Genomic DNA, 23,712 nt, shown 5'->3' on the forward strand with positions numbered 1-23,712 from the left:
ACGACATCGTCAAAAGGAATTTTGAATCAACCAAATACAAGCAGCTGAAATTAAACACCGTACTACACACTTTAACTATTTCTTTATAACTGCACCTTTCTCTTTTAGTTTGTTGAGCTTAACAAGACTGCTAATGCTACCTACCTAGCGGCTAACTAGACAAACCATGGCCAAGTTAGCTATGAATCATTAACTGTTTGAAACTCAGTGATAAACCAAGCTCTCAACCCCACCGAGCTAGTTAGCCAGCTCGGTGGATAACATATAACCTCGTTAAGCTAAATGAGTGCAGTGGTGAGTCTGTGTATTTTTGTGTATTTACAGCAGGAGCAAGACAGTTGATTCAGAAATACTTTGATATTGTTGTTGATCTAGCTGCCAGATGCTAATTGGCTAAATCTGGTAGCATATGTGACGCTCGCTAGCTTAAGTGGCAGGTAGCATGTGAGCCAGTCAGGGGCAACACTTATCAGATACTGTGTATATATATATATTTCACATAATTCACGTATACATTTTAATTTCATAATTTGTATTTATTTAATATTGAACACTCTGGGGCTCCATAGCCTGGATGTATCTGTGAGTCTGAATTTGCATGCGAGGGGACAAATACATCACACATGCCAGATGCTGTGCAGCTCCTCCTCACTGTGAAACCATCCTGAGAAGACATTATTTGAAACACTCATTACAGTCACACCCACAGTTTACATGGATACCACTGACACATAATAAAGTCTCTCAGGACTCAGAGTATCAATGATTCATCGGGTCTCTAATCAATAAGTCATGTTATAAAGAGTGTGCTGCCGTGTCTCTGCCCTCTTTTACTCGGCTCCAGGGAGTATTTTGGTCCCTGTTGAAACATGAAACTGGCCTGCATACTGTAGGTGGATGATCATGACACAGCATGGATGCAGCAAAACCTTATGGGTGAAATCAGAAGCTATCACGGCATCTGACCTCACGATATAATAAAAATTAAAGCTGTTACTGTATTAAACCGATGATGCAGAATTATGGTAGAGTTCCAATGAGACTTTAAAGAGGCACCCAAGAAGGTGCTGTCTAAAGTCAACATTTGGGGTGCCAGGTTGTGAAAAATCCAGTTGAGGGCTGAGCCATTTGACCACTTTGTCAGTGCAAAATCAATTAAATAGACTGATGTATTAATTAATAAAAAAAAACCCTTTATAAATGACTTGCATGCCTTCTCCACCGATTGTCCGCATTAAGATCAGTTTACAGCTCATAAATATGTGACTCAGCGTGTGAAAACAGTTGTATGATGTCTTCTGTATCTCTCAAAGTGCTTTGTCCAGTCCTAAATTCTGGGAATTCTGGCAGCAGTGATATCTACCACTTGGTGAAAACAAGACAGATCACTGGGAGCATGGCTGCAGAGTCTCTACCGCTGGCAGCTGCATATAAACAAAACCAAATTTAACACTAATAGAATCAATTTAGCTACCACCAGCTTGAACCAGGAATCTTTGCTGCATGTCAACAAGAGATGCAATGAAGTTGCATCATGAGTAGGAACCAATGTTTGGTCAAAATGTCTCAGCTTCTGCTTCTTTTTTCTTTTTCTTTTTTTTCAATCCCTTTAATCTCAAATCCCAGAACATAATGAAAGTGCATGGGTAAAATGCTGGAGTGCCCCTTTAAACTTGATTGATCACAGTGCACCTGTTTTCCCATTAAAGGCTCTCAGCGTCCAATGTGTAAAACCTACTTACATTTGATATAAACCTGCAGCTCTAATGTCTAGGGAAGATATGGAAAAGTCAATGTCCATGTCCGAGTTCACTCCTATGGACTCTATGATGAGTCTCCAGCTGATACAGGTCCATTCCTTCAGGAGGGACCCGTGCAGACATTACCACAGCGTCTGACACTCCTTTATTTTTAGCAGGGCTCTCTGAGGCTGCCATGTTGCCTGCGAGGTAGCTGCCCCAGAGGAGATAAACTGCGGCACTGAGTCACGGTCCTGGTCTGTGCGCTGTATGGCTCTCAGGTTCACCGTGTTGCTTAATTAGGACATCCCGGAAGAGTCCCGGTCCTGTGCGCAGCTGAGTGACGGGGCACGGAGGCAGGAGGGGACCGCACGGCAGCAGCGCGCAGCCACGAATCCGTCCGAGGGAATATTGACAATCCCGGCAGAAATTCACCACAGATCAGAGGAGGGAGGTAAGATGTTTCTGTGCTGATGAGTTTCGAAATCAATGTCAGGTTTGGTTCATTTTCGGGCTGGGGAGGAGGGGATATTGTCCTGCAGCGGGGGCGTCAGACAGAGATGTGTGCGCAGAAATGTCCAAACAGAGACATCTTCACATGCTTCCTGTGCGCCATGCGTTTTTACATGAATGTGGCATGAAACTGGCGTAATGTAAGAGCACACTGTTTTGATTTTTTTGTACTGATTTTTTTTTTCTTGTGCTTTGGAGCAAGGGTGATATTGTGGCGCGGACCATGAAGCGTCAGATTAGAGGGGCGGTGGAGGTCGTGTCAGCATGCCAGTGCCATGTCATGTTTTATTATGAAGCGACATCGTCCTCGGCCTGTGTGATGAGCACCTGTAATCAGCCATTATGATGTTCAAACAGCCTGCTGATGTTATAGATTACAGATTATACGCTGTAGATTGTAGAAACAGTCTCACCTCAAGGTCCATTTTTTAGCTTTTGGAGCTTTCAGTTATGCAAATATCCTCCATGTAGGCTTAAAAGTTGAGTTAAACTTTAGTTAAACTCAGATTTTACTGATTTAACTCAACCTTTAAGCCAACATGGACAAAGTCCTTGATTGCCCAGAAAAAATACATGAAACTTGAATGAATCTTTCTCCTGATGAAGATCATGCGACGTGATCAAAAGCTCCAGCTGCCTATAAACACATTCACACCTGTTGCAAGCCTAAATGATCTTATTCAAATGCTCAATATTAATCATAAGGCCCATATGACACAATTTCATTGATTCATTTCATTCCATTTCTGTACAATCGTGATGCCGACTTTCAGTTATATTCAAATAAACAACAAAACCCAAGATGTCACTGTTAGTAAATAGCTGTGATGATATCTCAGATTCTTGTTTTAGTTGCTGTATGAACAGCTGTAGTACCTCTAACATAAACTCTACCAAAAAAAGAAAAGATGTAGTGAATTTATTAAGATTTACTTTATCTTTACAGGGTCCTCCACAGCACATCCTGCTGACACTTACATTAGAGTATCTTACAGGATGCCCATAGCAGCAAACGGCAGGCTGTGGCCCAATATAGCCCCAAAGATCAGATACCAGGCGAGAGGGTGCAGGCAACACAGGGAGGTCAGGGCGAAGTCAGTGATATCTTTCCACTGCGGCAACATGTGTGCTTTCTCAGCTGTTGGTTGGGGTCTTTCTGTGGCAGACACTGTTGCCCACCTGTCTTCAGGAACAGAGGGAGGATTTGTTCATTTACAGGAAACTGAAGTCTGCCAGTGTCTACAACATTTTGTTGTTGTTCTGGTGTTTTATAATCATGTCACTAACGGTTCGGTCTGATTCCCATTCAGTTTCTGTACTGACCTGAATTTAGTGGGTGTATATGAAAGCTAAAGGAGCATCATTGGCTTTGTCTTTGCATCGCCATGGAGAATTTGGCTGGTTAACAGTACAATCAGAGCAGCCGCTGGCTGTTTCTGTCTCATGGTTTTTAAACAAAGTTTGACGTTATTATTGAGGGAGACAGTGATTAAGTGGAGTGTACTCGAGTGAATACAGTGGCTGATTCTTTGTCCTTTATTTAATGTATAGAATTTAAATCTGTGGATGGTTTTCTCCATGAGTTAATTTTTTTGTTTTGTCCATGACACATCATAAAAATAAAACTGCCCTTCACAGTTTCTCAGGGCCCATGGTGCCGTCTTTAAAGAGTAACTTAACAACCCAAAAAAATCTCGTTTTTGCCGACCTCCAGAGGTTCAACCTTACTCCAGTGATCTACAGTTGTGCTCCAGGACTCTGTGACATCACTGTCAGGAGAGTTTAAATTGGTATAAAATGTGAAGATATAATGTAAGACAAGTAAAAGTAGCAAATCCTCACATTTGCTGTCACTTTTGCTTCAAAAATTATGATTAATTGATTATTGCTCATTACTTTCCTGATGATCAACCAATTGAATGATCAACAACTTAAGCCATCCAGGGTCACAGGTTTCACACTTTCTGATTTGCCACCAGCAGACGTCACCTGCTACACTATATCTGTTCATAAGTTGTTCATAGAGGGTTCTTACAGTAATGAATGAGGTTTGCAAATGTACTTGTTAATCAGCTGTTAATTAGATGTGTTTTGGTCCAGATGCTGCCATGCCTGGAAACAATAATCACCATCCAAAGTGGAATTTTCATAACCTGGCAACCCAAACATTGCTATTATCAATGCTTGTAACTGCTCTGTAAAGCAACAGTAGATGATTTTTTAACCATGAATAAAGCCTTTAGTTACAATGTAGACGGAAGATGAGGAAATCATGAGAATAAACTTTTGGCTTGAGGCTTTTCTTTCGTCTGTTACTCGGTGCACAATTTGGTTGATATTTTCCACATGAACACATTACCTGAAATTATGTGGTACGTTTCATTGATGTTGGATATTTTTTAATCCCATGTGGGATGGGCCAAATATTTGCCTTGAGACAGAAATAAAAACTAACCATAAATCTTAGAAATGGGACCTTCAAGTGGCACCCAAAATACCAATACTATGACACTGACATTGTTGCTTGTTGTTGTGACTTGTTGCACATGATCAACCTACATTGAGCTCTCCAGGATTCAGGTCTTGCCCAAGAGCTGTTGTGACCCAGAGGGCAGAAATAGCAGCTGAGTCCTGCGACAGGCATCTGGCACCGCTGAGAGGCTTCTCCAGAGAGAGAGATGACTCGATGACGCCCATCAGGACATATTTTCTGCTCACAGCACATAATTAGTAGACATAACTTACAAAGATTACAGACAGGGAACACAATCCATTCTGCATAGCTGCCATATTAATGCAGAGCCCGCTGGTGTTTTTATAGATCATTTGTAAAGCAAATAAAACAGATTATAACTCAGGCCATTGGACTGTGTGTTGGATGTGAAGGGAGCAGGTGTCACATTAGAAAGTGCGTGTTACCTAGCAGTAGTGCGTAAACATGCAGCTGGTCGCTGGATTGAATTCCACTCTGTTGACTAATAAATATTGGAAACAGGCCTGCGTTGCCTCACGGTGATGCTTATGCCTTGTCGGTGTTATAGGCGGAGATGCAATATGGTCCACATCTCCAATGTGTTTCAGTGGTGTTTGATAACAGCTGGAGATTTGTTTACCTCTTCTCAGCAAGCTAACTTTGTCACAACTGTCTGCACATTTCAGCTGAATTTGAGTGCAGCCTTTATAATCATGCATGTTGCGACCAAGCAGCATCTTTCCCAGAGTGGCTCACCTCTAGATGACAGGAGTTGTTTGTGTTAACGTGTGGAAATGTCATCAGCAGGAATATCCAGGGTGACTGAGGTCCCTCTTTCCCCGATCAGCATCAGCAAAGGTGATCTGCTAGAGTTACTCTGAAACAATAACATATGGATTGTAGGCCTGAAGTTGAGACTAGTTGGGATCCAGACAGTTGAATAATGAATAATGCAGCAAACTATTTCTGTACAAAACGCCTTATCTGGAACTTGGAAACTGGAAAATCTGATATCACGAGATCATGAGTTAATTATGTCTTTATCTCGAGGTAATGGAGCTCATTTTTTCATGATAGTGACTCGATTTATCTCATTATCTCGAGAAAACAAAAGGCCGATTTCTCGAAATAACGAGCTAATTTATCAGGAGAAAGCAGTCACTTCCAACTTCCAGTCACAGTCATATTATACAGTATCAGTCATCGTCATAGATCACGACACAGTTGGCGTTTTCAATATTAGGATCTATAGAGAGCTGCAAGGTTTGTATGTCCATCTGTTTATTTGATATGTCCAACCTGGGCAATTTTTGCCACGTTAGACCTCAACTGAAGTACAGCCTGCTGTGATCAATAATGGGTAATGAGTTGATTATCTTGTTATCTCATGATACCAAATCTTGTTTTCTTGAGATAATGAAATAATTAACTCCTGATTTCGAGATAAAGCCATTAATTCTTTGATTCTGTGATTCTTTCACAGTTATGATGTTATATGTTATGTCTGCATTCATCTGATTTTTTCATTCTATCGTCTTCACTGTGGGTCTCCATTGTCCAAAACAGAAAACACGTCTTCTTTTTGTTTGTATTTGAAGACATTTTCTCTTCCATCAGCATTTATTCCCTTTTTCCACTGGGCTGAATTCTCTGACTTTCCTCTCAGCCTGGCTCTGGTCTCTGTCCCTCCTTTATCCAACTGTGTAATATGTTCATGAGGTTGTGACTGTGGCAGAGGGCCAGACAGCTCAAACAGAGACTGTGTTCATATAAATGCCACTTCATTGGCTACGTTTAGTTTCTCTCTGTAATGACATATGCTGGCTTTTTGAAAATGGAGCAGGACCGGGGGGAAAGTTGAACAGTGGTTGTGTCACTCAGGACTCAGTTCTGGTCTCTCACCACCGTACAGTTTTCTTCAGGTATCAATAAAGTAATTGCAATGTACTGTATCGCAAAACTAATCATCAGCCTAAGATCAGAAAGGCCACTGTACAGCTGAAGCAACCATTCCTGCTTTTGTTTCTAGGTTTGTTGCCATGGAAGGTTTAATGGAGCGGCTGGAGCGAGCTGTGACTCGCCTGGAGAAGATGTCCGTCACCGTGCAGACGTCCAACAGCATGGCTAACGGCGGCTGTGTCAACGGCATCGATGGAGGCAAGTCTGTGCTTCAGTAATACTCTGCTCAGAGGTTTGGAGACAGACCAGAACAGCTTTACTCTGTAATATTCTCAGGTTAAATAGGCAGTGATTGTGTTTTTCAGGTTTGTCTCAGTGCGTGGAGGCCTTTGACGTCGTGCTGGAAGGTCCAGTGTCAGACTACCTGAACTACAGCCGAGCCTTAGGAAGTGAGGTGGAGAAACATGTAAGCTGTGTTTGATTCATTCACTAGAGTGTCTTTAAACTGTGTCATCTCGCTCTTCAGCTGTCAGAGTCCAGATGGCCTGAGCTTTGCCTCTGAATGCAGCATACAGGCGGCCAGCCTGGAGGAAGATGGCAGGCAGTACTCAGGGCTGAAAGGAATTCATCAGAACAATTAATGAGATTTTATTTGCAGAATGTTCTCCCCAAAACTATTCCGAGTATAAGTCTCACCATTCCACACAAAGGCTGATGATGATAAATGAGACAAACACCTGTTCATGCACACACTCATGCACGCTCTGCAGCAGACAGATGTCACCACAGCCGCTGCAGGTTTGTTAGTCCACTGTTGGCAAAAGCAACTATTAATCATACTTTAATCCACCAATTTTAAACACCAAGTTCAGTTTACTGTTCATGCAGAGTCATACTGTCTCAATTTTACAAGAGATCTGTCTCTGGAAACTCCCCCAACGTAATGCAAGTGCAATGGCAATTGCGGGAGCACCATTTAACTCTAATTGAAAACATGGAGCTCATTTTAATGATATTCCAAAGGGAAAAGTTGCTCTTACTTTATTAAGACCTCCTCGCATTCCAGATGTTGCCCCGAATTTGGGAAATCCTCAGATTGAAATATTTTGCTTACCAATTAACAAAAAACTGTGTGTATCTTGTACCTCGGTATGAAGGTAGATTGTGCAGAAAAGCTCCTTGTAGTTAGTCGAGCGTCGCTCCAAAGGGAGCACAGGTGGTTACCAGTGGCGCAACTAGTGCAGTCTCTCTGTGCCAACCTTTATTTGATAAATTTCTAAGCATGGATTGTCCTACTTTAGATCCCACTAAGATATGCAGGGCTCTGGAAAGCTGAAGGGCAAGTGATGTGTGTGTATGGGAGGTCCCTGGCCTAAAAGTAGATAGCAGTGACTTGTGTTCATGTGTGTGACTGAAAAGGTTTCCTGTTCTCTACAAAGTCAAGGATGGGAGTATGGTTGACCTTTGACCTTACGTTCATTTGTCAAACTAGTGGAGCACCTTTTCCTATTTGGTAATGACCTGTACTCAGATTAGGACTTGAAGTGTGTTTTGTGGTAAACCAGTTGGCAAAAACAGCTGTGATATGTTCTTGGAATAAATCCAAAACAACAAGGAGCACTCCAAAACAGAGGAGTAAAGGCAGTTTGTTTTTGTTTTTTAGAAATGCTTGTATTTCATTCTCTCTGTCTTGAAAGAATATTTCTATCTCTGTGTCCCATCACTGAGCGGGGTGAGAGGGAGGGGGAGTGTGTGAGCGAGAGCCAGAGGTACTTTCTTTAAGTTTGCTGAGCTCCTTTTATGGACAAAGCCTCCCTGGTGGTTCCCTTGGCCCGCAACTGGAAGTCTCAGACACACACAGGACACAGCTGGCTGGGACTAACCCGATTTGTGTGTGTGTGTGTGTGTGTGTGTGTGTGAGTGTGTTACTGTACTTTCTTTTTTATGTCTAAGATGGACAGATTCACTGGCTGCATAGGCGTGAGAGAATATAGTAAAGTGTAAACAAAATTGAATGAAGGAATGGGCCTTGTAACGTTGTCCATATTCAGTATACACACGATACAGTAACATGCTGCTTATCAGACTCCATGAAATGTGTTATGTATCATAATCCAAACTGATCTGGCTTTGATTCTTATGATCGACAGGCGGAGATGGTGAACAAAGCCCTGCAGACTCAAAGAACTTTACTCAAGATGGCTGTCACACACCAGGAACCTGCACAGGTACAACATACTGAGACCTACTGAGTACTTTAGGGTTTGCCTGAGGAAGACCTGTGGTTGAATGGAATGAAATGGTAACACTTTATATTCAGGTACACATATTCGCCATTCACTAGTTGCTTTTTAGCATCCACCTTTCCCACTGCACTACTACTAACTTATTCTGTCAGGTATGTTCTCGGGAAATGTGCATGGCCTTTGAGTGTGTTCCAGACAAAACTCAAATATCTCATGTTTATGGAGAAAAATAATTTCAAAATTGTCCCTTTAGAAAATGTGTCAGTGTGCCAGGTATTCTGCCACGCTCCTCTTAACTCTGAGGCCTGGGCTCCACTGTAACGCTGTAAATTTGAGGCTCCCTAGTGGCCTATAGGGGTTAAGATGCTGATCGTAAACCACAAGGACCTTCGTTGTATCTCATCTCTCTCTCTCTCCCTGCTCATTTCCTGTTGACTTACAGTAAGAATAAAGCCATAAAAATGACAACAGCTACAACAACAACAGTTATTTAACACTTCACGACACTTTAGACTTACAGTCCCACTGCCATTACTGCTGTTTGTAGGTTCATTGGGACCCAGCTGAAAGCGATGGAAATAATTGTATCATGTGACTTCATACCATCATTATGACCCGCTCACAGCTAAGTTGCACACAAACCTGTTAGTTAGCTGCAACTCTCATGTTGTAAATTGCTTCAGATCGTTTAACAGCGGCCGTGTCAGTCTGCTGCCTCCCCTCCTGTGTTCCCCAGCAGGCTGGGCTGTTCACAGAGGGATTACGCTGCTCTTTGACCAAGAAAACGCTAATACAACACATTCCCAACATGTTCACGTATAGAGAAAGAGGGGTGGGATTGAAAGCTGTCTGTGTGTGTGTGTGTGTGTGTGTGTGTGTGTGTGTGTGTGTGTGTGTGTGTGTGTGTGTGTGTGTGTGTGAGAGAGTGAGAGAGAGAGAGAGCTGATATGATATCATCCCATTGGCCTTCTGTTTGTGTTGTGTGTGTGTTACAGCGTCCACAGAGCCCACCAGGAAGTGATTACTCCCTATCTGTCAGGTCATTGGTTGAGGGGCGGTGAAAAGAGCGTTCAGTGATTGTCAGAAATGCAAACAAGGAAAGAGTGAGGGTTTTACAGAGAGAGAGGGACAGACCCAAGAGAGGAGAGGGGTGAGATACAAGGGAGGAGGTGAAAATTCAGCCAAATGGGTAAAACCCAAACTAAACACGAAAGAAGGGACGAAAAAGAACTTCATGAACCAAGTATGCAGTTATCATAAAGCGCTTGAAGAAACACATACTCATACTCATACTGCTGTCCATTCTGTAAACCAAATTGATGTCTACTGTAGACTTGAGACTTGGACTCAAGCCACAAAAGACATTTTAGTCTTGAATGCTGAGAGACTTCTAAAAACTTGACGTGAGACTTAAAGAGCGAAAACATTCAAGGTTTTTTTTCTTGATGGGTAGTTTGCTGGAAAACTTGTGACTTGGCTTGAGACCAGCCCCAAAAGGCTTAAAACCGCTCTGCTATCTGCTGCGAGATTTCCATGTTTACAACTTTCAGCGATCATATCGCTGGACAATTCAAGATGGCTGCATGAATGAGGTTGGTTGGTGTGAGACATCCATGTTTGTTTGACTTTTTAGGCACTGATACATTTGTACCACCAGCACACACACACACACGGTCGTGTTTCCATCACTTTGGGGGACATTACACAGACTTACTTACCCGAACCCAAACCGTAACCACTTTGGTCCCGAACCACAAACTGTCCCCAATTAACTAGGCTTTAGTCTGAAAAGTGTCCCCAAAAGTAGGGTAAATCACACACAACACACACACACACACACACACACACACACACACACACACACACACACACACACACACAGCTTCCAAAGCCTTTCTTTCTCTGCAGCGCAGCCCTGTTGTGCTCTCTGACTTTTTATGGGCATGTTCTATATTTGAGCCTGTTGTCAGTGTGTGTGAAAGAGTGTGTGTGTGTGTGTGAGTTAGATAAAGTGTGAGACAAAGAGAGAGAGAGCAAAAGAAAGTAAGCCTCTCTCTCACATGCGACCTCAAGTTGACCTGTGAACTGTGAGTGTGCGTTTTTGTGTCCGTGTTGCCGGTTCTGGCAGTTTGGCTCACACTTTGTGGACTTTCACATTTTAAAATAACCCTCCTGCAGCTGTTCTCCCCGTGTCGCCCTCCACTCTCTACCTTTGATCCACTGCTTTTATAGGAAGTCAAGGCTTGGACGCTGTGCTATTGTAACACACTGAGCATCAAATAATGTGAGCCGACGTTTTTGATCCTTTTGTCGGCTCATTCTCTCTCTCTCTCTGTCTCCGTCAGTTGACTTCTTATCCATGTAGTTGTATGTACATGTGCTTTTTTTGTAGACTGAGATCAGCCTGAGGAGCGGGGAAAATTCTGAATCACTTCACTGATTCAAAATGTTTTGTTCGGCTCAGTTCAGATTAACATTGACTGTGTAGTTCAAAGGCACATCAGTAAGCAATTAGATTTCATACCGCTCTGACTATTAGGAGGTGCTTTCTTTCAGTCTTTGATTCTAATTAAGTTCTGCTAAGAAGATCCATATACCTCATACCTGCACATGAAATAGAAAACTGCCTCCAGTCTTTGTGCTAAGCTAACTGTGTGCTTGCTCTAGCATTAAGAAGCCAGCTCTGCCCAAAGGTTTTCTACCTAGCAGACGAAGACATGAAATATAAAATGTTAATTAGTGAGCTTTAGAGCTGCAGATAGGCAGATTTCATTTGGCAGAGTAGCTGTTTCCCCTTGTTTCCAGCCCTTATGCTAAACTAAGCTAACCAGCTGCTGGCTCCAGCTTCATATTTACAACGGGAGGAAACAATGGAACAAGCAATGGATAAAGCATGTATAGTATGTACATTGTCGAGGCCTATTTACAGCTGTTTTAATGTAAGACACTCAAACCTTCAAATTTCACTACATTATGTTTGCTTGTGTTTTTCATTCAATCCTCCTGCAATTTAACAAGTACATAAACTGCTATGAGATGAGAAATCTCAGCCTTGGACCTTCTGACAGGTGCTCCATGTAACGAGACATAACATACATAACAACAAAGTAGATTTATTTGTGCTCAGGAATGTAGCTGTTTTCACTGGCAAATTGCTGAAGGGTCTTACATGGAAAAAATGACTCTTGCTCCTGTTCTGACTTGATGCCGACATGTAAATTTGCCAGAACAGTTATAGATTACAGTGCGCCTGGGAATACAGCTACAGTTTTTCCTATTTGAATGAGTCCTGTCTGCACCTTCTCCTTCTTCTCTCTGCTCTGTCCTGAGCCCATCCATCTGTCTCTTTCCTCACCGTGCAGCATGATTGGGTGAGGGGAAGTCCCTACTCTGACTGACTCAAGTCATGCGTTCAGTGTGAGCCATGATGGTGTTGTTGTTGTTGTTGTTGTTGTTGTGAAATGTAGAAAAGGCTATACAGCTTTAATGGATGCAGTCAGTTGTCAGATTATGTGCCCTTGCTCTTTGTTGATTTTCATGATTGTAGAGCTGAAATTATTGGTTGATTAATGAGTTAGTCAAATCTGCAACTGTTTTTATATTCGATTAGTTGATTTGGTCACTTTTTTCAAGCCATACCTGCTGATTGCTACTTATCAAATGTGTGGATTTAACGTTTTTCTTTATCATATATGATAATAAACTGATTATTTGGGGGTTTGCCTGTTGGTTGGGCTTTTTAAATACGTCTACTTGAAAAAATAATTATCAGAATAATCAGCAATGAAATCCTTCAACCCTAACCCAAGAGAAACACAGAACTGGTTGAATAGATAAATACTGGAAACTATTTATTAACATTTCCATTAAGTTTCGTGTTACCTCACATCATCTGTACATTCCCCCTCAGAAAAAATAGTGCATCCCTATTTGCAGCAGCATGGTGTCTGTTTTGGACAACGGAGATATGTTGCCTCAAAGCTGCTCGCACACAGTTATTAGCTGGATTTAGTGAGAAGCCAGAGGAGCAGAGAAAGGAGCGTCTATCTCGGCTTATGGAGATCATGTGCATCTGATTGAGGGAAGAATTTCTTCAAAAAGAATGAGGCAGCTTACGTCTGTTTTTATTGCTCCTTTGCACGCAAGCAGAAAATTACAGCATTGCCTCACACCTGCATCTATGTATATTGAAGAAAAAATATCGATATGTTCATGAACACTCACCACTGTGGAGTGTGGAATAAGCCACACACTGAACAGCTAGTGATACTTGACAATACATCAGGTATATGCAGTTTACATAAGGTGATATCATCAAGGACACTGGCTAATCTCAGTGCATGCAATCAATCAAACTCCTCTTGAATAAAGACACTACATTGTCACAGCTCAGTAAAAATAAATATTTAGCAGCCATTTCACTGCAGATCAGAGCCAGAAAGCTGCAGCAGCAATCTACCAATGAAACATTTTGTTCCTGGATCTGTGTGTGTGTGCAGGCGCATGATAGGTAAACTGTAAACACTGGAGGAGCGGTATGCCTTACAAGGCCAGAGGGATCTCCCCATGAACCGAGGAATGTTTGTAGGAACGGTGCACTGGGGAGGGGAGCCGAGAGCTGGGAGACGAGCTGGAGCTGAGATCTGGAAGTTCCAATGGAAAAAGGCTCCAGCTAATAAAATTAGTTACTGTCCTGTAGCCTAGTTTAGGAATGACTGAGGCTGGGCACGGGTGGGCAGGGAAAAGAACGCTGGGGTTGTAAAATCACAAGTATCTGAAACATGTTAAAGAGAAGTCGGCATGTGAAAGAAGTTGACCACTCCTATTGTTAAGCTTTCAGGGCCTTTAAAATTTGATTTCAATGCAGCATCTCCTTATCTTCATGCATTCTCATCTCACACTGACACTTCCTTCCTTTTCTCCTGCATTCTTGCATCCTCCTGCCGTCCTATCCTAATTCCTCCCTATTTCTGCAGACGGAGTTTCATGACCTGCTGAAGCCGATTTCGGATCACATCCAGGAGATCCAGAACTTCAGAGAAAGAAACCGCGGCAGCAGCTTCTTTAACCACCTGTCAGCCGTCAGTGAGAGCATCCCCGCTCTAGGCTGGGTGGCTGTGGTAAGGAGACTGATGAACATAAATAAACACAGGCTAATGTTTTTCTTCCTCCAACAATCTACACTATTTGTCCCTCTGTCTTATTCTTGGTCTCTGTTTCCCGTCAGAGCAAAACTCTTCTTCTGAGTTTAGGTATGAATACCATTTCCATTAAGATCAAAGCTTTTCCATTTGGCTAGAAACAGCGTTTGGAGCTGGCTCTGGTCAGTGTTCATTGCTGTCAGAGGGGTACTTTCCCCACAGGACATCATTATGTCACTGTGAGCTTTTCTTCTTTATCCTGTCACACGAAGACAAATGCGCTGATAGTCAGATACTTTCCCAAAGCCTTGTATAAGACAGTTTGGACCTCACGATGCTTCAGAGAGTGAGATAACTTTTCATCTTTCTCAGAGTCAGAAGCCGGGTCCTTATGTGAAGGAGATGAATGATGCCGCCACCTTCTACACCAACAGAGTGCTGAAAGACTTCAAAGAAACGTAAGTACTGTGTATCTACTGAGCTCTTCACAGTAAGAGCGCATGTCACTGAAGGATAATCTTGAGATTGTGCTCTTATTGTGATCCCATTTTTGTTGAAAGGTATGAATTAGAAAAACTTGAGTAACATATACAACAAAAAACCATAATGTTTCATAAATACTTTTGGTAACAGTTTATATTAAGGTACACATATTCAGCATCAGCTAGTTGCTCATTAGCATGCATATTAGTAGCATATTGGCTCTTTATTAGTCATTATAAAGCACTTCAGTGAAATGGATAGTTCCGGTCCTTGATTATAATTAGCTGAGCTGCGTTCAATCACCAAACTGAGCTAAACCAGTCTCTCAGTGAGATTTATGGCACTGCGAAAAATGGAAACGCCCTTTAGCTGTTCTAAAATCTCTGTAAATAATGGCTCCTTGGGCCTTATTGCTTTAATTAATGCCTTACTCTGCATAAGCATATTTTGCAACTGCTGGGCCATTAACTAAGAGTTTTCCCCACAATAACCTCCTAATTACAGTTCATTGATAGGAGGAAGTTGTTGTTCAAGAATTCCAATAAGGCCTTCCTAAGCGCATTATAATGATTAATAAAGAGTCAATATGCTACTCATATGCATGCTGCTAAGAAAATAGTTGATGATTAATTTAAAGTGATGCTTCACCATCATCTCCTCTCTTGACATTGTGTTTTTATCCACTTCCTCCCTTTGCTCCTTCCTACCGTACTGCTGTCCTCATCCTACTCTCTGTTTTCATATGTGTCTCCACCCTCTCACCAACCTCCCGTTTTCTCCCAGCGACAGACGTCACGTAGACTGGGTGCGTTCCTACCTGTCAATCTGGACCGAGATGCAGTCTTTCATCAAACAGCACCACACTACAGGACTGGTGTGGAGCAAGACCGTGAGTATAACACACATCTGTTCATTTGTTAAACATTTTATTATTATTGTACGTATATACACCATCCCTGTACAGGAATAAGAATGTAAACACCAAGTATGTTTGCACTTTCATCCATTATTCAGATGCTCGTCTTTGCTAAATGTTAACAATACACTTGCCTGAAAAAACAAATTGCTCCTGTAACAACTTGTTTATTATCTTAGCTGTATTTTCATTTAGTTTCCATTCGCAGGCCTTGATATTTTTGTATCAGAGCTCAAATTAACTCCTACTTTTTGCATCCACTTCCATTTTTAGTTATGGAGCAGCCGGTTACATAAACCAGTGCAGAGAGAATGAATGAATGAATGAACTTCTCTCCGGTGGCTGCACCCCGCGGTTCTCCATAGAGCTCACAAAACCTCTGTCACTCCCACACACTCTTCTGTTTATGGATGTCTGCTGTGGGACTCCTCTGCACTCACACACACCAGATCCCAGAGATTATGATGGCGCGAAACCAAATCCTTCAACACACACTTGACCCCTTTTATTGTTAGCTGGAAGGGTTTCTCATCTTTATTCACTGAAGATAAGCTGACTGAGGCTTCTCTGCGTTTTGGCATCTAATATTAATAAAAAAGTGTGGTGTAGTTTCTTAAAGGAGCAGTTTAACATATTGGGAATTACACTTAGTTGCATTTATTTTATTTATTTTGCTTTTGCCAAGAGTTAGATGAAAAGATCAATACCACTCTCATGACAGCTAGCATGACTTAGCCTAGCATAAAGACTGGAAACAGGGGGAAACAGCTAGCATTGCTCTGTCCAAAGGTACCAAAATCCTGCAACTAGTAGTTCTAAAGCTTGTTAATTAATGTTTGGTATCTCACTTATTTAATTTGTACAAAAACTGAAGTTTAGTTGACGTTTTTTGAGGGATATGTGTTGACTATTTCTTGGCTCTGGGCAGTTGCCAGGGAACCAGGCTAGACTCCAGGAAGTTGCTATTCCCCGCCAAGAACTAATCTGATATATAACCCCACATACAATGAGGAATTGTTTTCATGTTGTTGTATTGAAGGCCTTAAACAAACAAGATATGACCCTCGGAGGTGCTGACAAGCAGATTTTGTTAGTAGAAAGAGCCATGCTAGCTGTCTTTATGCTAAGCTTAATTAAGCTTTCTGGCTGCTGGTTGCTGACTGTACAGACATGAGAGTGGTAACAATGTTCTCCTCTAACTCTCAGAACATGTGAAATAAAAATAAGTGAACAATTGTGTTTCCCAAAATGTTCAATTGCTCCTTTACTGAGAAATCACTGGGTTAAAACCTGAGGTGGAGCTAATGCTAAGCATGTTTTCTCCGTGCAGAAACATGAGAGCCTGCAGTGGCTGTGTGTGTCAGCTGTTGTCCCTGCTGCCAGCCGACAGAGCTGAAGTGTGTGTGCCTACAAGGCCGGGAGTGTGTGGTACTAACAGGTGGTCCTCAGGGTTTACTTGAATGGAGGTTTTCTTCACAGAAGAACCCCGACAAAGAGTCTGTGTACACACACAGCCTTGGCTGTAACCTAAACTGCAGGGCTGGTCCCCCTTCAACGCAGCCGTCATCTGCTGCTCAGATAGGGCTTTAGTGACATGCTTATACTGTGACATGCACAGGCTGACATATGGAGGTGGCTTTACACACACATGCACTCATACACACACACGCACTACCAATCTCATTAGTACCTATGCTTCATATCAGACTCTTTGAAAAAAATTAAAAATTTTATTAAAACAAGTCTGAAATAAGAAACAAGGGAGCAAATTGCCTCTGCAAATCAAAATAAGGCTTATTGAACACACAATTTTTACAGTTTGTGTCACTGAGCTGTTTGATATTTGTTCAGTCTGCTCTCTGTGTACTCCTGTAGGCATTTTGTGGTAGCCTCTTAGATGTTAACTACATTCTGGATGAGAACAGTGGGGACACTTTTACCGAAAAGCAATTAACACTGTCTAAAGCAGAGCTGCAAATAGTAATTTCATTGAGTAATTATTTGTTCAATTGAATGCTGTTTTATTCATCAAACAGGCTGAAAACCAAAGATATTCAATTTACTGTTGCATAACACAGCAAACACAAAAACAGCAAGTCCACATATTTGAGAAGCTGGAACCAGATAATGTTTGTCAGTCTTCGATCATTACTCTTCATCCCAGTGTCGCAAGTTATCTGTAAACCAAAAGGTGGACAAACCTGGCCAAACGCCCCTCAAAATGTAAAAAAGGAAAGAAGTGTCCTTTAACAATAAAGTGGATTATTCCTCCGCTTCATACAAACATGTTTGTGTACACCCATAAATGCAGAAACACACAAGCAGGCCTGAGCACAAAGACTCAGTCAGACAGTTTTACAGCCTCACACACACGCACACACGCACACACGCACACACACATGTGCATGCTGGTTGTAATCCAGTGGTATGCGCTGAGCTCTTTAGTGTAACAGCTCAGTATTGTTCAGCAATGATTTTCACAACACATGTGCCTGGGGTCAAAGGTCAAGTCGTCTCAGCTGTACTCATGCGGCACATAAAGTGACAGTTCAGCCCCTGTGATAGGTGTGTGTGTCTGGCAGCTGCGCAAGGTCTTCAGACAGTGTGTGTGTATATATGTATATGTGTGTGTCTCCTCACTGTAGTTGTTAATGGATCGGGGTGCACTTTTACTGTACACTGTTCATCAGTTAATAAACAAAACCGCTACTCATTATTATATATCAGAGCAGACTGGAGCTAACTAGAGCACTACCTACAGCACCTGATAAAACTCGTAGTGGTCAGCCAAACATTGTTCAAAGCCACAGAACTTTCTTTGAAATTCTGGTGGAGATCCTAAACTTTCCAAAGAGACCAGGTCCAAATTTTTGGGGAAATGTGTATAAAGTAAGCGCAGCATATCTAGAATGTTTCCATTGGTTGATTTGCTGCTGCTATTTAAGACATAGAGACGTACATTTGAGTATTTCTCCCAGTGTAAACAGCAGATAGCTTCAATAAAAAATATGTGTGTTACTGACGGAGAGAATTAAGATGGCTTTACAGTTACAACCTTGAAGATGCTTAAAGACAGAAAAAGTCATCTAACTATCTCTGAACTGAAAATAAAGGGGTTTTTTGTTTTGTTTTGTTTTGTTTTGTTTTGTTTTTTCATCTTCATGTGCTACATGTCCATCCCAAGCATCTGGTAAAATTGATGCATTATTGCAACCAAGCTTGAAGGTATTTCTTGTGCAATACTCCCCCTGCTGGAGAGGTTTGTTACTACACTTACCCACAAAACAGCTGGCACCGTTATGTTTTTCTCATGAGTGCATCACCAGGCCGAAATGCAGTGCTGCTATCTAACATTTGACGTTCTCCATCACTCCAGGGCCCCATTGCTCCTCCTTCTCTCTTTGAAACCACCACCGTCCCCAGCGCTCCCTGTCCCCCACCTCCCCCTCCTCCTCCTCCTCCCCCCTGCCCTCCTCTGGTCTTCAGTGATGATGACTCCCAGCCTCAGGCAGGTGGTGCAGCAGCCCAGCACTCAGCGCTGTTTGCCCAGCTCAACCAGGGCATGGACATCACTAAAGGTGGGTGAACCCCTAAATAAAAGGGTTAGTGTTTAGTGTGGGTGGGGTAGGGCAGAAGGAATTAAGACTCATGACCTCAGCATGTCAGTAACCTTTGTCACATCCTTGCATGTGCATAAAAATATTTCTCCTATTTTCCATTTGTAGGTCTGAAGCATGTATCAGATGACCAGAAGACCCATAAGAACCCCACTCTGCGTTCACAAGCAGCTCAGAGCAATCCGACATCCCCAGGGACTGTGAAGTCAGCCAAAGCAGTCGTCCAGAAAAGACCCCCTCTGCTGGAGCTGGAGGGGAAAAAATGGAGGGTGGTACGTAAAATGTTTACTTTCTCTTTAATTATTTCCAAAGGCTGTATTTTTTTTTTTTACCACTGCGATTTGTCACAGCTTATTAATGTAATCTGCTCCCTTGTCGTTGCAGGAGAACTTTGAGCAGAAACACGATCTGGTGATCGAGGAGACGGAGCTGAAACAAGTGGTCTACGTCTTTAACTGCAGCAACTCCACCGTGCAGATTAAGGGCAAAATTAACTCCATCATCATCGGTGAGCTGCCTGAAAGCAGAGAGTATCGCTTCGGTGATTAAATTCATCATTTCTAATTATAATTTTCCTTTAATCTGTGTGTATTGACTCTCTTCAGACAACTGTAAGAAGCTGGGTTTGGTTTTTGAGAACGTGGTTGGAATCGTGGAGATCATCAACTCCAAGGCAATTCAGTTACAGGTCAGAAAAAACATCTACAGAGTGGCTGTAGGTTGGCTTCAAAAGACATAATATATTCTCATTTTCTGAAGATTCTACCTGGTACTTCGTAAGTGTGAATTGTGCCACACATTCCTGTCAATAAATGCAAGATGCCTTTCTACAGGTGCTGGGAAGAGTTCCCACCATTTCCATCAACAAGACAGAGGGCTGCCAGGTCTATCTGAGTAAGGACTCCCTCAGCTGTGACATTGTCAGCGCCAAGAGCTCTGAGATGAACATCCAGATACCACACGGAGATGACGATTATGTGAGTGTCTAAAATAAGACACAGGGTCTCTGAATGTGTGTTAAGGCAGTTCTTTTTTTACAGTTGTTGTTCTTGGTTGTTCTACAGAGGGAGTTTCCAGTACCGGAGCAGTTCAAGACTGTTTGGGACGGCTCCAAACTGGTGACAGAACCCACTGAGATCGCAGGCTGATTGATGCTTCATCGTCATCACAACAGATTTTTTTTTTTTTTAAATAATCTCTCCATCCCCTTGACTTCATTGGGTTTCAGAGATATAAAAGGGATTATATATATGCAGGCACTGCAACAGATTAGCTTTTGGTCCGCTCATTGTGACTGTATTTGTGACTTCATGATGTCTCTCTAGCACTTTCAAACACATCCCCACAGAATAAACGGACATCTCAGGTCCCACAGGCTCAATGTAGTTACCTTTCCTTACATTTCTGTGCCATAGCAATAAAGGCATTTGTGTAAGAATATATACCTGCTGAAATACAAGCAATCTTAAATCTCATTATCTTCAAAATATTTTCTGGACTTCCACTGTTATGACTGTACTTTATCTACATCCATTGTTAGCAAAGGCTAAAAAAGATGACCTAATATGCACATACAACATTCAGTGGCCAAGCAGACAATGATAATTTGGTAGTTAAGTTTAGAACTATGTGGTATATTTTCTATCTAATGAAGTGTATCTTAGTTACCTCTCTAAAAGCGTACTGTGCACGTTTCACTTATACAGCACTGTTCATCACTCTTTGCATTAATGGCAGATGTGACCGTTTTGCTGCTGCATAACACAGGATGTCAAATATAATCAGTAAGCTCAGATGACTGTAACAATGTCAGGTGTTCTGCAGGAGACATTAACTCAAGTTGATCAAAAATAATTACCAAAATACATGGCTACTAATTTCTCTAAATATTTAGAAATCTCGTTACAAGCAGTCGATTAGTACACCTTAAAATACTGAGAGTAGTAGTAACTGTCAGACTTGAGCACTTCCTACTCACCTCCAGTAGTCTCTGTATTACTTTGTGCATTATATTTTGTACCAAGATGTAGCACATGGCACCAGCATAAGGGAGATCATGCACACCACGAATGCTTTTCAAAATTTTTAATTTACATGAAAACAATCTGATTTAATTGTGTATCGTTTTTCAAATAAAATCGAAAGCCTCGCTTCTTGCTTGTTGGTGTTGTTGCGAATGAGAGTTGCACCTTTCAAGACATTCCTGTGACACAGACACCAAAACAAGAAGGAAATACTGCGACTTCCCTTTTCATGACTTTCCTCCATGACAATACGAAAGATCTACAGATGAAAAAAGGTAAGATGAAGAGAGTCAGGAAAAATATCAATATTATCAGTTTGAAGGTAGCTTAAAGTAAGTCAGTCAGGTCCACATGGAAAAAACAAACAACTGATTTCAAGTCATTTAAAAAGTGGAGATGGCACCACCCTAATTACCCACATCTGTAATAAAACTCCTGCTACTGAGTTTCAAAGGCTCCTGTCAGTGTTTGATCACCAGATTTCCCTGAGAGTCTTGAGTAAAGAGCATCTCGTCTTCCTCGTCCTCCTCCACCAGAGATTTGTAAGCACGAGTTCTCACCGTCCCGGGAATTATGTTACTCTGATCTTTTAGTGGACTCCTGGCTTGCAGACCTCTGTGCGCGATCACCCTGAAGCCTTCAGAGTCCTGGGTGAACAACATGGCCAGACTGTCCTCATCAACGGCTGTGCATGACTGCCGCAGTGCTGTTTTTTTGACGGGAGAGCTACATGGTTTTGTCCATTTGAACTGCGAGTCAGGATGCTCATCTCTATCGGCCTTTCTCCACTGGCGCATTGGAATATATTTTCGAGGAGATGCAGTTTTTGGTTCTGTCAAATTATGACTTGAAAGAGGTTCAATGTGAGAGAGAACTGAGCGCTTACTTGGTGACAAACCAAAACACACAAATCTACTGTTTTCTTTCTCATCATCACCCTGAGACGAATTACAGGGTTTAAAGGATTTTTGAGTCGAGGTTCTCGCCTCCACATCCATACAAATACCAAAGGCCTCTTCACTTTGCAGACTACTAAAGAAACTTGAATCAGAGTCGCTGAAGTTCTTCGCTGGGGTGTTTTTCTGGTTAGCCGGGTACAATTCATCTTCAGAAAACTGACTGTAAGTGAGCAGTGGGTCCTGACTCCGTGCCTGTGGAAGAGGCTGACTGTCACCTGGCAGTGAGGGGGCTGCAGTGAGCCTCCTCTTACTCTGCGGTGGGTTGATCTCCTCAGTACGGTCTTCTTCAGATTCATAGTACATGTTTTGAGAGGGTGCAGGGCTTGCTGCGTGCTCCTGCCTCACTGCTGCTTCTGACACATTTTCATTTTTCCACTCAGGATCCATACCAGGCTCAGAGCTTTGTAAGTCAGGATCTATTTCACGTCTTCGTTTTATCCCAGATGCTACAGGCGTGGGTGCAGTTAAGGCACATGTGGGCGAGGAGGATGATGAAGAAGGCAGCGCTGGATCCATGTTAGGTACTTCATGTGCAGACATCTTCTTGAGAACTTTTGGCAAAGGGCATAAAAAAGCACAATGTTAACACAGAAAGAAATGGATGGTGTCTATTTTTGCTGAAGATGGTAATAATCCTACAAAAGTGCCCTGAGAACCTGATGGCTACAGAGTTTTTGCAACTTACGTCTGCGCTGAGGTGTGAAGAAGGCTGATATGGAGCTCTGTTTGGTGACTGGCATTTCCAGCTTAGTCTGAGTGAAGTTCAGTGCCACAGCCAAACTGTATCCTTCACCTTTAACAAAGGGATTCAGCAGTTTCGAAATGGGCCGGGTGAGTCGCTTCTGGAACATAAGAAGGGCAGAATAATATATAATCCTGCTAAAACACATGAGTACAATAACAGAGTAAGAAGCCACTGATAAGATTATACTTACTTATCGTCATTTATTGTAAGTGGTTGTATGTAATATGAACATCTGCTGTGTACAAGTTAATGTATAAATTCACTGCTTTATTGGGAGATAACAATGTATCCACTCAGTCAGAAATTAAAACTAGTTTCCACAATTACCTGTTTGGCTTTTTCTTTCAGTTGCGTGGTGTCCAACCAAACGCCACATTCCTCTTGAGCAGACTTCTTCATGGCTGGTTTGGAGCTCTTCATGGCGCAGAGTGAAGGACAGATCTGAAATACATGAAACAAAAATATGTCATCAGTGAGTTTATCAGACTTTACTTCTCATTAATCCACCCTACTATAATTCTAAATTACAAGACTGGTGTTGCCTGTCAATAAACACCTTCGCCAACAGCTAATTCTAGGTGGTACTTGATTCGCCCTATAACGCAAATGATCATAGCATAGATTTGAACTGACCCCATAAAATTTTCCAGGAATGTTTTCAGCTTTCCTATGCGTTTACTAGAGCTTTTCTGTCCATTTATCTTAACTATCTTTTGGTTCAGAAATTCGTCGTCGTTATTGTTTCTGTCTGTTCGAGTCTGGCGCCTTGACGATGGGCTGCCGCTAACGTTTGCCTGTGTGAAAACAACGAAATGTGGTCAAGCCTTAAAATCAGTTATTTACCGCAACAGTTCCTTTAAAATGCGGAATATAAGTAGCTCCAAAAATGAACTGCTTATGTTTTATATGTCAGTATTAATCTTTAAATTTAGACATTTTAGTAAGGCACACAGGACA

At 42.0% G+C, this 23,712-nt stretch overlaps 3 protein-coding genes across 3 annotated transcripts in view; 1 reads left to right on the forward strand and 2 right to left on the reverse strand.

Annotated features, from left to right (window-relative positions):
* The window catches only part of uqcrb (ubiquinol-cytochrome c reductase binding protein), a 140,375-nt gene that overhangs the window by 47,633 nt on the left and 69,030 nt on the right, over positions 1-23,712 (reverse strand). The gene's annotated exons all lie outside the window — the stretch shown is intronic.
* cap2 (cyclase associated actin cytoskeleton regulatory protein 2) lies at positions 1,878-21,177 on the forward strand. The gene is made up of 13 exons (XM_070984152.1): positions 1,878-2,193; positions 6,755-6,882; positions 6,990-7,090; positions 8,775-8,852; positions 13,847-13,990; positions 14,384-14,469; positions 15,278-15,383; positions 18,787-18,988; positions 19,136-19,299; positions 19,412-19,535; positions 19,633-19,715; positions 19,861-20,004; positions 20,092-21,177. Exons 2-13 carry the CDS (start codon positions 6,765-6,767, stop codon positions 20,173-20,175), a joined length of 1,434 nt encoding a protein of 477 aa, XP_070840253.1. The 5' UTR covers positions 1,878-2,193; positions 6,755-6,764; the 3' UTR covers positions 20,176-21,177.
* LOC139345521 (aurora kinase A- and ninein-interacting protein) lies at positions 21,105-23,529 on the reverse strand. The gene is made up of 4 exons (XM_070984153.1): positions 23,389-23,529; positions 23,083-23,196; positions 22,696-22,852; positions 21,105-22,561 (listed from the first exon to the last, which is right to left on the reverse strand). Exons 2-4 carry the CDS (start codon positions 23,173-23,175, stop codon positions 21,513-21,515), a joined length of 1,299 nt encoding a protein of 432 aa, XP_070840254.1. The 5' UTR covers positions 23,176-23,196; positions 23,389-23,529; the 3' UTR covers positions 21,105-21,512.

This window comes from Chaetodon trifascialis, chromosome 17 (assembly GCF_039877785.1).
Source record: "Chaetodon trifascialis isolate fChaTrf1 chromosome 17, fChaTrf1.hap1, whole genome shotgun sequence".
Classification (NCBI taxonomy): Eukaryota; Metazoa; Chordata; class Actinopteri; order Chaetodontiformes; family Chaetodontidae; genus Chaetodon; species Chaetodon trifascialis.